This window comes from Buceros rhinoceros, unplaced genomic scaffold, assembly GCF_000710305.1.
Source record: "Buceros rhinoceros silvestris isolate BGI_N320 unplaced genomic scaffold, ASM71030v1 scaffold34910, whole genome shotgun sequence".
NCBI lineage: Eukaryota > Metazoa > Chordata > Aves > Bucerotiformes > Bucerotidae > Buceros > Buceros rhinoceros.
The window spans coordinates 14,599-30,711 of record NW_010389600.1 but is presented as its reverse complement, the minus strand read 5'-3'; the positions used below and the strand labels follow the sequence as shown (position 1 = coordinate 30,711).

The window sequence follows — 16,113 nt, the reverse complement described above, 5'->3', positions numbered from 1 at the left end:
GCGGTCACGTTTTGTAGTTAACACTTATTTCTATCTCTACTGTACTTACTCTGGGTCTAAGGTTTTCATGCCTAATGGACCAAGCAGTTTTTCCTCTGCTATCTGCAGAGCTTTCCAAGCTCTCTCAGGTGTGAATAACTCAGGGGCCTAATAAAATGAGAAAGATTTTATGCATAAACCCCATGCAGGTATACATATAAGACTGTGTAGACAAATGTAGAATACCACAAAAAGCTTAAGTTTTGTTTTACTGAGTCAACTTTTGGAAGCTACATGTAAGAGTAAGCAAGAAGACTGAATATATCCACTACTTCTTAAAATTTTTATCTTATTTTAAACAGGCTTGCTGAATATTATTACTAAGCTTTCTACAAACCCCATAAAGTCAAAAAACCCATGCTCTTTAGCTAATTTGACACAAGAAGTGGCTTCCCAGACATAACCTTAAAAGATATTCTGAATACAGTGAACACTGCAAATTTATCCTAGCTATACACTGGAGAGCAGTTTCAATTGGGTAAGTCCTGTCAAGAATGTATTTTTATGAGATACTCCCAAATGAAGCAATATTAAAAGCATGGAAAAGCTTTCAGAAAGTTATTCTAGACAATGTCTGTTCCCAATAACATGCCATGAGGATGAATTTTACAATACAAGCTTAGTTCAATATAAAAAGAAAACTTAAAAGCAAATGTTTCCCTCCACTCCCCCTCACTTACCACAACCATTGCAATTGTAAAATTTGGTCTGAGTTGGTAATCACACCATGGACTCGAAGCTCCATAGCTGTCCTTGTAAATTCCACGTTTGTGAACGAGATCTGGACGTTTCTCATTAGGATCTGCTGGGTTCTCAGAGACAAAGAACAGCCTTTCAAAGTGTCCTTGGATTTTTCTGTCCCACTCGTCATAGGTGAGAGTCTCCTCCTTCCCTGCAAGAAGTTACACAGGGTTTTATTTTCTGAGAACAGACACAGTGGTAACGCCAGAAGTATGCGTAAGTCTATTTTTACTGTTTTGCTTATTGAAGTTTTACATGAGATATAACCTAACACAATAAAGGCCATACTAGCATTACAAAAAGTTATAATCTAGAAGTAGAATTATACTGCAGATCAGCTCCCACACATGCACAACTTATTCTAAGTTGCAGTTAGCAGAGAGCAAACAGTATGAGATACAGCGACCTACAGTAAATATTTATTCTTTCAAAGATAAGTGTCAAAACATTAGGATAAGTGACACTTTTAGAAGCTTCTCTTCCTGAATTCCTGACACTTAACAAAACAAGTGCAGACCTCAGATCACCTCTCTTCTGCTGGTGATTCGCCATGGTTAGGACAATTCTACAGTTCACCTTCTTGAGTAGTGTGATAATCATCCCTGATGTTATATGGCCATGATTTCATTGTTTTTACTGTTTTTATACTCCAGTAATACCATTATGAGATATGCCTGTTTTTACCATGTCTTTTTACAGTGACTCCATGGAATGGAAACACATTTTTCTTAGATAAATCCAGCAACCAGCGAACAGCCGACTTGCACAGGCCAACGATTTCCACAGCAGAGCCATCTCTAAAATAAAAAAAAGCCCAATAATTACTTTAAGAAGGCTATTAAAGTTCACTAAGTAACTGGAAAAAAAAATCTGTAAGTATCTTACTTAAGTCACTTTATTTTCCCCTAGTCTCCTACTATTCCCCTATTTCTGCATTGTGAAGTTCTACAGTATTGCAGTTTTGTGAATAACAGCCCCATCATCACTACTGTCGTGATTTTCGTAACTGTAGTCATACCTCTCTAACCCACATTCTCTTGAAAACTAGTCCTTAGACATTCCAATCTCTCCTTGCATAACAGCTTCTCCATCCCTTCTTTGAATTTTAGCTGCTCTCCTCTATACCACCCTTTATTATGTCCTTCTTGAGACCAGCACTACACTTAACACTCAAGATCTAAATGCATCTTGCAGGTGCAAGGTTTCACAGACACAGAATGATGCCCTCTGTCTTGTCCTAAAAACTTTTACTAGTGACAACCAGTAGTATTCTTTTTTATTAGCTCTTTTGGCTACTGCTGTACAGTAAGATATGGTCTCAGAAAGCCACCATCGAGTCAGATTTCCTTCCTATGCTGTGCCTCAGTGCTGACAGCATTGTGTAGGTATGGTTTAGACCATTTTCCACCCCAGATGCATATCTTACCTTTATCTATGGTAAAGCTCATCTACTACCACTTTTAGGAACACTCTGTTTTATAAGGTAGTTTTGAGTTTCATGAAGGGTCAAGAATAAGCGAACATTACATTAAACTGACACAGTCTGCTTATGCTACTTTGATTAGTAGGATTCCACCTGATAAAGAAACAATAGAGGAATGGGTGGAAAACAGGTGAGGTTTTCTATCAGCTAACCATCAGGGAATGAGCTTGCATGTAAACTGGCTAAGAGGTACTTTATTTTTTTCTGCATAATAGACTGATTTAAATTGGAATTATCACACGCAGTTAATTTGCACAGATTTAAGATAATTTTATACCAGTGATTAAGAACAAGAAAAAAAAACACCAGCCCCAAACAACTTGGTCCTCTGGTGTTAAAGCTGCGTTCAGTAGATACAGAGGTTCTCATCTTCACATGCACTTTGGTAACTTAGGTAATATTGCTGCCATAAGAGATTAAGTGAATAGTGAAGCATTAGAATAAGCACTACATGCACTTCCTAGAGCTGCTCCTGTTTTCAGGTGATACTCAGATAACCACTGTGTGCATAAGTTTCATATTGTATCACACTGAGTTCTACTGCCTGCTTGATGTAAAATTCTTCTCCAGCATCTCTTTAGGGCAAGTACATCAACATCTCCTGTTTCCAAACTGAAATACCTGACTTGCCAAGGAAGGCAACCTTTTCCTTCAGCTCTTGCCCACAGGTGGCAATCGATTTGAAACTGATGCTGTACTAACACAAGCAAGGATGCCTGCTAAAGACCTTAATTTTAAAATGTTTAAATTCAACTTTCAAAACTTAACATGCTGTAGGTATTCTTGAATTCTAAATAGGAAGCATTCAAACACCACAACAATTATCAATAGATACCTCCTGTATTAACTGAAAGTACCGAAAGTCCTGCTAGTACTAGAAGCATACAGTTTTTCCTAAATTACATTTTACTATTTGAATTCAAAAGTCGACTCTTTGCAGGGACCATGCCAGAAGCTGAGGACTTCACCTATGTGAACACAGCTTTTTTCTTCAAATAAGCACAAAGAAAACCATTACCATTATCATTTCATTAGGCAGATACATTTAGGAGATTGCAGTCATCTCAAAGATGTGTTAATGGAAGGCACAGTAGTCCTGCAGTAGAATTTCAGTTAAATAATTAGAAGATCCGCCCCCCCACACCCCGCAAAAGCCTGAATTTCATACCTTGGAGTAGCTGGAATTCCTTTGTTGCGAGCTCTATCGCTCTCTCCCATTTTATCCATCCAAGTGCCACAGTTGAAGCGGTTCCCTCCAAAGACAAAGCCAGTTTCACGGTCAACACCTGCAGTTACGTTAAAACCTGCCAAGCAACAATATCACATGTGAAGTCTGTATTTTAAACAAACACCCAATTGCTCCACCTCCCCAGCTCAACATTAAATAAACAAAAAACTTCTAAACAAGATCTGAGGTGGGTTTCTGAAAACAACTGTACTTTCAATGAACTTTTAAAGATAACTTGTACCACAAGATATAAACAGTTGCTGATAATAAACAATTAGGCACTTTTAAAACATTAAATGCACTCACTAGCTACAGTAAGAGAAACATAACTGTCATCTTTCGTATTACATAGTGAGTTTTCTATAGATGTTACCTTCATCTCTCATGTTTTGATCTATCTGCGGGCCAGCATTCCTTTCTCGGAAATTTATGCCTTCCACATGTCTTTGCATTGCTTCCTGTATTACTTCATAAAGAGGCTGATCCTAGATTGATTGCATGTTTGGATGTGAAAGGCAAGATTAAAACCAAGTAGAAAGTCTAATCGAGGTGCAAACAGTAGCAATTCTTAGCCTCTAGTTTACCATACTTCAACATAAAAGCATCTAACAGTTTCAGTAGCATCTTTGTCAATAGCAATACACTGTATACTAATTTTGATATCAGTATTTTTTCAAGACAAAAAGCAAAGAAAAGAATTTAGATGCTGATGGATTTTTTCCTCCATCCCCAAATCTCTGCACTTATCTAATCATGTGACACAAAGGCATTGAGAAGTGCTGAAAATATGTGATTCTTGTGCTGTAATAAAATTTCACCATAAACAACAGGCTCTTGTAGCTAGAAAAATTATCTCCTTTCATTAAAAAAAAAAATATATATAGTTGCGTTAAACAGTTAAATCAGAAGCGATCTTTACCACAATGCCTGCAGGCTGAGGAGACGAGTCATCTCCTGGGTACATCCTTGAAACAGGACACCTGAGAATGTCTAACCCATTTGGAACAATTTTACAGTAGTCCTGGATACACTGAAGCCACCACCATACAGCATCACGACAGTTGTATCTGGCATGTGTCCCCTGGCCAAGCAGATTGGGAATGAGACCATGTCTTAAAGTTCCACCAAATGCTAAAATGATGTTTCTAGAACGAAAGAAAAACAGTCTTGACTAAGTGACTTTCAATGCCATTATTGGACCAAGTATTAAGTACAAAGCATACAAGTTTACTGTAATAGCAAGGTAAGTCAAGGAGACAAACAGGATCTTAAAGACAGATACCAAAAGTTTGCTGTTGAAATCTACAAATTACTTCATTTAGCATAAACTTTTCACAATAAAAAGTCATCTATTCATACATTTAAATCAGTTCGTACAAAACACACAATGTATGCTAATACGGAAAAGCTAGTTTGCTTTTTCATAGGTAGTGATACAGAGCCTACACCCAAATCCCAGTGAGGTCACAGGGATGGTTTTATTGACATTATTTATGATTACCCTGGTATCCGTTCTGATGGGTGGGGTGGAATGGGGACGGAGGGCAGGAGTAGATGGGAATTTCCTATTAAAATACAGAGAGGTGACAGCAACGGAGGTTATGAGAAGTTTCATTTGAGAACTGTTGCACATACCTTGCAGAAAACATGGATTCCAACTAGCTTTAAAAGGGAATATAAACATACTAGTAGACTGCAGGTTTTACTGCGTAAGAAAGGTAAAAGCTGGCCAAATGTACAACAGCATAAATACATGCTAATTTAAAACAACTAGTTTTTATGTTTCTATCATGTGGCAAGCTCCACCCAAATTAAAAGATAAATGGAAATATTGAATCGATATCTGGCTCATTTGTCAGTTTAAACATTTACAAACAGGTACCACAATGTAACAATCCACAGTTAGCCGATTTCTAGTATTAGTAGACTAATACTAGCAGTTACAAAACAAAAAATCTTGGAAGACATGCAATCATACCTTTGACTAAATAGTCTTCTCTCATTACTTCAAGTTTTTTAAAGTAATTTTGAAATTATTGCTCAGCAGCAACGATGCAAGTACATGTGAAACACAATCACTTTAAGGACAAGCAGTAGTGTTACATCAGTTAAAACTACCTTATCTATACAGAACATCAGCTTCATATCAGTGGTAAGAAAGCTTAAGTAGTATTTTTATTCCACTTAGAGAACTCTCAAGTCTGCCTAGGGTCATTAAATTAAAGTTTTATACTGCACATTAACTGTTTCTAACAGCTTGTGCGTCGTCTCAGTTTTAAGAGCATGCCTTTCTCGTAACCAATAAGAAGTAAGAATAAATCAGTCTTACCTTGCTTCTAGATAGCGTCCAGTAACTAACATTAGACCTCGCAGTGCAATAAAGGTATCCCTTCCCCAAGAGCGAAAAATTCCAGAAGAAAAGTGAGGTAAACCTAAAAAGATATGTCATTATTCATCTTTTATTGATATGGCAGAAGTACAAACAAAACAGCCAGAGGTAAAAATACATTCACATGTGTATTTTTTCCTAGATTAAGATATTTAAAGAAAACAATCTTCTAGACCAAGTTCTAGACCAAGATTAAATGAAAACCTCATTTTTTAACAGTATGTCTAGAATTACAAGATGCATACAGAATTTCTCATATCAGTAATGCTCACATTTAAATTTTTATTAAATCACTTTAACTTAAGCAAGTATTCTCCTTTAATTAAAAGCAGCAGAAAGAGAACTAAAAGTCAGACCCAAGTCAAGATTTAACAGTTTGTTGGCAAGAGTTTACGCATGCAAGCTGTGCCATCTCATAGCATACATGGGGATAAACTGGAAAGCTTCATCCCAAAATTGTTCTCAGTCATTATAAGAGGAACCCTGCTTCTCTTTTCCAGCAGCTTCTAGAACTACATCTTACTGCAAACACTGTAGCATGTAACTCCATGAGTGATTCTGACTGATAAAGCATAATAATTACAACAGTAAGATCCACCCTTGTCTTCATCTTATTAAATTTCTCTGTCTATTGAACAAAAAATTTCATATTGCAAGATTTCAACACAGCAGTCTCTTGTGCACGCTTTACAGAACAACACTAACTTCTATCACTTCCCCTTCCAAAATATTTGCCAAAACTCAAATATGGCCTCCACATCTCTGCAATTTTATAGTATATGGCAACAGTTACTTGAGAATGACAATTCACGTACGAGTTAAAAATCTCAGACAACTACCAGTGAATACGTGAAGGGAATATTTAAAACCAAACCCTTTAGTGTAATTAATCTTTATGACCAATTAAGGGAACATCGTGCCTCTGTTTCTAGGTAACACTAAAGCAGGCAAATGGAATGTTACTAGAAACCAAAAACTAAAAGCAGTAAAATTCCATGAAAGAAAGACAGACAGCAAAAAGAAAATAAACAACCCAGTGAGACAGATGCTATAGAATCTGTGGATGTTAAAAGTTTCTATGGCTTCAGAAAAGGAACAGGCCAACTCAGAACAAAAATAAATTCATTCTAACCCTAAACGCAGAAATAACACTTTTGATATTTGCCCAATTCAAAGACTGCCAGGTGCTGGCAGAACATTTGGAGGTATAAATGCTATTGGCTGACTGCTTTTATGCTCTTTTGGAGGCAGTTTCGGATCAGGTGTTCTTCTGCTCTGCTAATGGTTCACTCTTTCTGAGAACGTGTGAATGATAAATGCACCCTTGCATTCCATTACAATTCAGTTCCGAAGTTCACTAAGTTCAGCTATTACACTAAGTATATTCATCCCAAGCAAGTCTTCTGGAAAGAAAGAGAACATACTTGTGGATCTCCACTTACGATAGAAGTGGATATAGCTAAAAATGTTTTTATCTAAAGTGTTTATAAGCTCTCTCTCCCACCCCTCAGAAGCAGTGACAACATGGTTGCTGACATATGGACCCCAAGCTCAAGAGACAATTTTAATATAATTACTAGAAACAGTTTAGCTATTTGGAAGACTTTTTTTTTTAAAAAAACTGTTGTCTTCACTTACCAGCTGCCAAGGTAACACAACACTGTTCTTTCTCATTTGTAATCTCATTCAGTCTATAGGGAACATCATGTAAGGATGGAGACAGAGCTGGCAGACAAGAATATCTTCCTATCCCACACATCTGGACTGAACCCAAGGCAAGGTGTTTAACAAAGGTTGATCCATTCTGCACAAAACTGTAATTCAACATGATTAACTTTACATTCAGCACTATCAGTCTATAAAATGTACTCTTTTTCATTTACAAAAGACTTTATTATACATAAATACAATAAACTAACAATGAGTTAATATTATTTTGCATTAACTGATTTTGTATCTAAGATTAAATGTGCAAGTCACCTTTTTTCCCCAAAATGGATGCTCTATGTTAGCCTTAAGTATTAAATATTCCCATTGACATTAAAAATTTATTTTCTAGGGAAAAGGGTAAAAAAGAAAAAAATTGCTTTGGTTTTGACACCTACATACAGACTCAAGACCGCAAAAATATGATAGAAGATATTTTACTGTGAACAGAAGTTTCTGCCAAAGCCTAGTCAGTATTTTTAAAGATTGGCACATTTTCATATATATGAATATATATATAAAAATTATAAATCAATCAATCAACTAGCACATGGTCTAAAATAATGCAACCTGCATTCCTGACTCGTTCATCTCCAAGTATTTTTTTCCTAATATACTATTTCCACAGACTTCTCAGCCATGCCAAATTCTATTCCCATTTTAACATGTGTTTTTACAAAACAATACTCATTCGTTCAGAATGTTCACAGCTAGAATAAAACCTCCATTAAATCACTCTCTTCCCTTTCCAAGCTACATAAGAGAAGCAGACACAGAAGATTAAACAGTTACTTCAAGAACTAAGCGAAGTTAAGGATAACGAAGGATACATAGCTGTGTTACAGAAGAAATGTTGAGCAAAGCATCAGCATCAACTACAATCTCCTATATTCTTTTTTCCCCCTGAACTTTGAGGAATCATTACAGTCATACTAAAATTACATTAAAAAAAGTTTTTGAAGCCTGGCAAAAAGTTTCCTCCTTCTATTGCACCATACCAAGAGTAGTTGTAACTTCAAACCCTTGGTAGACATCTGAACTCTCAACTTCTAAAGCACTACTGTTAGCAGACAGATTTGATATTCACTACTAACTTTACACTTTTATATTGGATAAGTATGAAAATATTCAAATCACATTCTCCAGCAGACAAAACTTAAAAGGTGCAAGTAATATACAGATACCTCTATAGTTCTGATACACCAAGCATACCTAGACATCTGACGCCATCCCACGTCCAGAAGCGTGGTGTATGCACCCACTAGTATGGCATCAAAGTAACATGGGATGAGGTAACGTGGAATTCTCTTTAGGTAGACAAACATGGCCTTCAACCATTTACCAACCTATTAAAATACAATCTAATTAGAACTTCGTAACACCACCATTCAAAAACCATTGCTTTCAAGATCCATCTAGTTGAAGTATTTGTCACAGTTTTTGAATATCCAAATTATGCTTGACCACAATAAAGATGAGGTTATCTTGAGTTATTAACACCACCACTAGCATGCAACCATTCTTGTCCAAGAAGTTATCCAAGCTAGATATGAGTATTTGTAGATACAAGTATTTGTGGTACAATTGCTGTACCATCCTGCTCCAAAATTCCAGCTAAGATGGGTGAACTCTAAGAAAAGTAGTAGGGAAAAACCTGTACTGTGACATAAATAGCAACTATAGAAAGAGATTGTATTTTGCTACTCTTGTAGGGGAAAAAAATTACCACAAAAACGTTATTAAAACTGAGTAGCAAAGGAAAGCTGTAACTGAAAAGGCATCACCCAAGCATAGGAAGGAGGTTTCTCATTGCTTAAAAGAACATGACTGAAGAGATGAAGCTTGAGACCAAGGATGGAATTATCAGAAGGCTAAATGACGTATGGCCACTAGTGAAAACAACTACAGAGCTGGGTCTAGGACTCAGGATTCTGGAGCTTCACCGTCCTTGTGCCACTGCAAAAGGTTTGACATCTGACAAGTATTTACCTTTCATTCTTGTACTGTTTAAGAACATCATGACAATCTACTAGAAAGTCACTAAAGATTTAAACCCTGTAGATGAAAAAAGTATGTGTCAATATATTACATGATGACACAATACTTTTTACCTGGAAATTATGAAGGGAAAGTGACTTATGTAAACAGTGAAATTCTAAAGTTTAGGTTCACGTGACTTCAGTCTAGCTCTAGATATTTTCTGTGAAACAGAATGAGACACTACAAATCAAGAACTCAAAAAAAGCCCCACATAAAAAAAAAGGCAAGTCTGGCAAGTATCAGACTAGCTTCCTTTCTAGAAAAGTTCCATCTCTGAAGTCAGATTCAGCATTCACTTCAGTATATTGTCTGTTTTACCCATTCTTCCGCTTTGTATACGCTTTGTACTGACTTCAGAAACAAAATGAAATAAGAATGCTAAAGCCTTTGTTATGATATTCATTATGTAAGTTACCCAAATCAGATCTTCATCTGGTGAAATGAATAAAGCAAGAAAATGAAAAATTACAAAGCAGACAAAAGGGCTGTACAGGATGCAGCTAGACAGGTAACCTCAATCTCAGTAATTCATATCTTCAGTGTTTACTATAACCGTACATGCCTTATTAGTGTTCAGGCCCTTTTATGAAAGTTCTTAAAGAACATTGTTACTGCATTTTTATTTGAGGACAAGTAATAAACAGGGAAGGACGCCTGCTGGTGTTTCTAAAAAAGCTAGCAACCCTTCCATTTCCTATAGGTTTTTCACCTCCCTTTTGCAGTCTATTCTTCAACAGGACTGAGGAAAGAAAAACATAGTAACTGTTTAACCTCCTAGAACAAATTGCCTAGACAAGAAACATCTTATAGACCAACTGAATTTAAAAATACACCAGTAACCGAGAAAAGGAAACAAACCAGTAATTTAAAACCCCAAGTCACCAAAGAAGTATTTTACTCACCTCTGCACAGGCTCCTTGACGTGAAATCAGACGATTACTGACATAATCAATCATCCAATCTCCAGATCTTAAATTATCACAAAATGGATGACCCAAATCATTCTTTGGTCTAACGTCTGCCAACACTGACATTAACCCTGAAGATACAAAGCCAACTCTGTATTAAAAGACGCACCATTATCGCAAAGAGCAATTATGATTCAGGAGGAAGAGGTACACAGGAAAGTATTTGAACTGGATTTAGCATACTAGATCTCTTGAATTAGGATACAACTCAACTGTACTTTCCTCAGAGTACATCCTAGACAGTCATGAAAATCATTGTGGAATAATTAATGTGATGGAATTCATACATTTGATGAATGACTGACATTCCTTAGTAATCTAGTAATACCTAGGGTTTAATTACTGTGAATTTCATTGTAAATGTATGTATTTTCTTTATATTAAGAAAATGCATTGGAGTTAAAACATATTGAAACTTGCAGCCCTGAGTATCCAGAGGGAGGGTTTTTCTTTTAGTATATGATTTCCTGGGTACAATATGGATTAGCAGCATGGTCAAGCAGAAAAACTTCTTGGTTTTTATCCAAACAACAGCACTAACCATAAAACAGCATGAAGGATTGATCTAGATTCAGCAGTTGATTTTACTCTTTTTCTTAGCAGAAAAAATAACGCTGAAACTATTACCTTGGAGGCCTGCATATTTCAGCGGTGACCAGTTTGGTATATTGTAACAACCTCCACCATCTTCTTGTTCTTCTGCCTCACACCTATATAGTACTTGATTTAGGTCAGCCAAAGTTAGTTTAGATGCAATACTGAAAAAAAAGTGGGGGGAAAAATTCCAAACCAAAAGCAACATTAGTAGGGAAACAGAGAAAGGATTTCACAAACAATTCTGATTTCAGACTTATACTAAAATAAACAAATATATACAACTCTCTCACCACTTACATTGGAAATTGGAAGAAATTAATTTGAATTTTTTTAAAATCGGAAATTAAGAGCCTGATTTTTCAGATGTTCCAAGATGGTCTGCTTAGATGTTTCAGTATTTATTTAGAAACGCAGCATTAAGTACTAAGCCCAATCTAACCCAACACTGACGAGCACTCTATGTTACAAAGTCTACTTTAAGCAGCAGCTACACAGAACATGAACAAAAGAGCCTGAGAAGATTCTACGTATTAACCCTGCTTAGTATTACACATATAAAAAGAATCTCTCAAGAGTTATTGCACACTGACAACCCAAATCCACCCATAGCATCAACAACAAAAAAAATTCTTACAAAGTTTATAGACTGTTCTTTGCTCCCCACTGTGGCTCTCTTGGTTCTACATACAAAACTTAAAGAATACTCACGAAGAAAATAATGTTTTTAATATAGGGGCTGAATGATCATCAGGAAGACTTCCACATTTGAAGTGAGGGCTGAACTGGATCAAATGATTGCGGAGTACACCAACAGCCTCTTGTGCCTTCGGGTCAAGACTGACTCTGTAATTATGAATGCACAGCTTGTAGAAATGTAGCACTTGAATAGTTACATTTTAAGTTTCAACACAAATAATCCTATCATTCTGTATTAATTCACACAGCTATTTAGCAATTAGAATAACATACCTGAATACTATTACACTTCCTGGTGTTAATTTTTCAAATTCTATTTCTTGAACAAATTCATTTGGCCCTTTTATGGCAGTTCCAGCTTGTTTTATAATTTTACTGTCCTTAATCTTAGAAAAGAAAAACACATTCAAAACTGAAATTCAGTGTCTGTCTTCTAACATAAAACATCACAAATTACAAAATATTACGTCAGAACATGAATGAAGGTGGTTAATTACCTGAATATGCTCTCTGAGTTCCACTGTGAAATTAGGCAATCCATTTATAAAATGTTTATCTTTTTCATAAGGTCTAGCACTTCTCTCAATAGTCCTAGCCTCAAGTACCACTTCTTCTATTTTCCCTAAGAAAAGTTAAATCATGTTGTAGCTGTTAAAATAATTTAAATGAAGAGTGATTCTTCCAAAAACATGAAATAAAAACTAAAATAAAAACCTAATATTCTAAATAAAAGTCTCTGTTGTACAGCTAAAGAACAACCAAATGTTCACATGGGAAAGTGTTTTAAATATCCTTTAACATTCATTACATGTTCATCAGCTGTATTATATTTAAAATTACAATTCTATTGTTTTATAATAACCATTCAGCCATTTTACCATAGTAGGTACTTTGCATATTTAATTAATACTACGTATATATTACCTTATATTGCACATTAACTTACAGTACAAAGTTGTTTCTTAAGATATATTTTAAAACTACAAAAATACTTATATAAGAAAGCGGAATAGCAATGGTATCAACAAGTATGATGATATTTTAGCCTTTTTCCCCAGTATAACCCTTAATATATTACCCCCCCTCAACAAAGACGTACAAGTAATCATCTTCCTGTTAACTATTTCTTGCCAGTTCACAAGCAAGGCTTATAGAAATCCATACCCTCATAGGGAGCCGATGGCAGGAATTATACTCAATGTGAATGCTTTTGAAAACCCTCAGCAACGTAAGGTTGGTTTTGTTTCTTTAACCACTACTGGTGTATGCATGTTTGCACATACAAAAGTCTTACATAGTGAAAATTCTCATATTAATTTCACATGTTCGAAGTTAAAAAGTACGTATTTAGAATAACTTGAATTTTTTGTACACCTGGCATTTCTGGGGAAAAAAAAATCTTATTACCTGGGATACACATTTCAGGTACTTCTTTACTGTAGAAGCAAGTTTTAGGATCCCTGAAGGCAGTTCGACTTACAGCCACAACAGACTGGTGCGTGTTAGGGCAATGTCTTGTTACTGCCACTATATCTTCATCAACTTGATCTACATACACCTAGAAAAAACATACATGGCAATTGTGCTCACTCAGAACATAAATATGAAGAAGTCACAGCATTACCCTTCCTTCTTGCCTGATTAAAGCCTTTAGCCCCCAGCTCCTGATGCAGCCTGTTTATCGCCAGCCTTCCTGCTAGAATTCCTGTTTGGAAATTAACTTCACCAGAAGTCAGGGGTGCTGCTGGATTCCATTTTGCATAAAACCTTTCTTCAGATACCACAGAGATCTGTAAATAAAAAACACCACAGAGCTGGCAGTCTCAACTATATAATCAATTCAAATTTCATAAGAAATTAGACAATCTGAAGTAATACCAGCTAGCAAGCCATTTGGGATTTCAAATAAAAAAATGTTAAAATATGTAACCTAGGACAAGAATGAAGTTTATAATTTTTAAAAAATAACTTAAACAGTAGACACACCTGGTGTGGTACTAGTTCATCATAGCCTTTGGTGCTTCCTGTAGCACAGCATGCCATGGAAACAATCATTGCACTAGGAAGAGCATCATATGCAGATCGGTGCTACATTTAAAAAAAAAAATAGGTAATAAATAGTGAAACAGACATAATTCATCTCTTCTAATGCAGCATACAGAACATATACTCAATTTAACAGAGGAGTTGCTGATCACACAATCATAATTTTCTCAATCCCAATGTAATTATCGGAAAAAAATTACTACAAATATGCTAAAAAAAAGCAACTTAAGAGAAACCCTTAAAAATAAGCTCTCCAATTCTTACCACTCTCTCTCATTCTCTCCTGTAAAATAGGAGCTTAGAACACGTTAGCAAGCAGAGACAGAACCAGTTATAGTAGCTGGAATGGAAGAATCAAAACAGTTATTAAACAGTTTTATGTACTTTTCCCCCGGAAGACAAAAATCTTTAACAGAGGGAGTTGTAAAATTTTACCCACTGCATGAAATCTTGACGATCTGGAACACATTTTTCCTAAATACTGCTTAGAAAAAACATCTAGATTGCACTACGCCCTCCCATGGTTCAGAAATTACAATTCAGAAAACATAAACCGAAACCCAAAGTTTACATTTAAGGTGCTTACCTGAATTGGACATTCGTTATCATGCGTAATATCCATAAACAGTGCGTGTGCAATAGCTGGCATCAGAGGCCTCAAACGCGGCTGAACAAACGAGCCAACAGGTTCACCTCCAAACCGATAAACTAACCTTCCCTCCTCATGGCTATTGTAAGCACTCATTGCCTCTAAAGGACAAAATAAGTATTTGCATAAGAGTTAACTTACGCATAGCGTATAGCATGCACAAAAATGTTAAGGCAGCATTTTACAGTTTGTTTCTGTGTGTTCAATCATCAAAAAACCATATATCATGTGTAACTATATTACCCAATGTGGATACACAACCTTAGAGCATTCAATTTACTTTAATATATTAAAGAAAGCTATGGGGGGGAAAAAAGAGAAAAAAGCAGAGATCTCAAATTGTTTCTCACAGGCTTTATGAAACTCATGCAACAAAAAAATCAGACATGATGCAGCACTCGCATAGCAGAGCCGTGCTACAACTTTTTCTATCACTAGAATAAGAACGAAGTATTTTACCTTCTGTAAACTAATGCAGGATGTCTTCTCTTATTTTACAGTTAGCACTGTAATTTTTTGCAGAGCATCAAAAAAGTCATTACATAAAACCTGTACTTCTGAGTACATGGAGTAAGAAATTAAAAGTGCATAATCCAGAAGAAATATTTTCCTTGGAAAAAGCACGTCATCTATAATCTCTTGTTGGAAAGAGACCGCACACACAGCAAGCCTACCTCTTATTAAGGAGGTAATGCCCAGCCTATTCACAAAGATATTGTCCAGCTCCTCATTTCCTGTGAACAGTTCAGCCACTACATACAAATCGGCTCGCAATTTTCTAGCTGTGTCCAGCATGTACTGCAAAAAGCACAGCCAAAAAAGCCACAGAAAGGGGAAAGGTAGATACAAAAAAGGACAAGTTTCAAAGCTAGGCAGGGATTGGACAATAGGAAAGTGCCATGCAGCAAAGATGAATAGAAAGCCAAAATTAAGGAACAAAAAAGTTGTTACACAGAAGAGGAGGCACAAACATAAGCAAAATCAGTAAGTAGCATACAACACAGGAGAAGTTAAATAGAACATTAAGAAAAGGTAATTGCATAAGCAAAGAACATAAAGATGTAAGAAAAAAAAGTGTAACAATGTTAGTTTCACATTAAAAACTCCAAACCATACATGACAATCCTACATAATTTTCAACTGCTTATTGTACCTCTAATCAGGCTGGTAATTCCCAGGCGGTTGACAAAAATATTGTCAATGTACTCACTGCCCGTGAAGAGTTCAGCTATCACATAAAGATTAGGTCTGACTGATCTGGCTGTTGCTAGCATCTCCTATAGATCATAATACATTTTTAATGCAAGGCATCAACTGACAGCTATATATGCAATCTTTAACATGAACGTTAACCAAACAGAAATAAGTCATTCATATATGCAGTTCATTGATACTATTAAAAACAGGCAAGATTCATCAAAAAATGTTTAAGTTTCACAGAGATGATTTACGGACTGAGTAATTCTCTGAAGACTTTAAAAAACAAAGTTGTAGTTAGCTTAAACAAAATTTTAACTCGAATTTTAACAC

General features: G+C 35.8%; 1 protein-coding gene across 1 annotated transcript in view; it reads right to left on the bottom strand.

Moving 5' to 3' along the window:
• AGL (amylo-alpha-1, 6-glucosidase, 4-alpha-glucanotransferase) overlaps positions 1–16,113 on the bottom strand; it is a 33,186-nt gene that overhangs the window by 2,484 nt on the left and 14,589 nt on the right. Inside the window, exons 13-31 of the mRNA XM_010134838.1 lie at positions 15,258–15,381; positions 14,521–14,684; positions 13,875–13,976; positions 13,526–13,678; positions 13,296–13,446; positions 12,386–12,510; positions 12,162–12,274; positions 11,901–12,035; positions 11,223–11,353; positions 10,530–10,666; positions 8,800–8,933; positions 7,519–7,694; positions 5,821–5,923; positions 4,411–4,636; positions 3,865–3,976; positions 3,432–3,567; positions 1,465–1,577; positions 720–931; positions 50–147 (exon numbers count right to left, since the gene is read on the bottom strand). Coding sequence (XP_010133140.1) covers positions 50–147; positions 720–931; positions 1,465–1,577; positions 3,432–3,567; positions 3,865–3,976; positions 4,411–4,636; positions 5,821–5,923; positions 7,519–7,694; positions 8,800–8,933; positions 10,530–10,666; positions 11,223–11,353; positions 11,901–12,035; positions 12,162–12,274; positions 12,386–12,510; positions 13,296–13,446; positions 13,526–13,678; positions 13,875–13,976; positions 14,521–14,684; positions 15,258–15,381 — 2,645 coding nt within the window. The remainder of the gene's footprint in view (positions 1–49; positions 148–719; positions 932–1,464; positions 1,578–3,431; positions 3,568–3,864; positions 3,977–4,410; positions 4,637–5,820; positions 5,924–7,518; positions 7,695–8,799; positions 8,934–10,529; positions 10,667–11,222; positions 11,354–11,900; positions 12,036–12,161; positions 12,275–12,385; positions 12,511–13,295; positions 13,447–13,525; positions 13,679–13,874; positions 13,977–14,520; positions 14,685–15,257; positions 15,382–16,113) is intronic.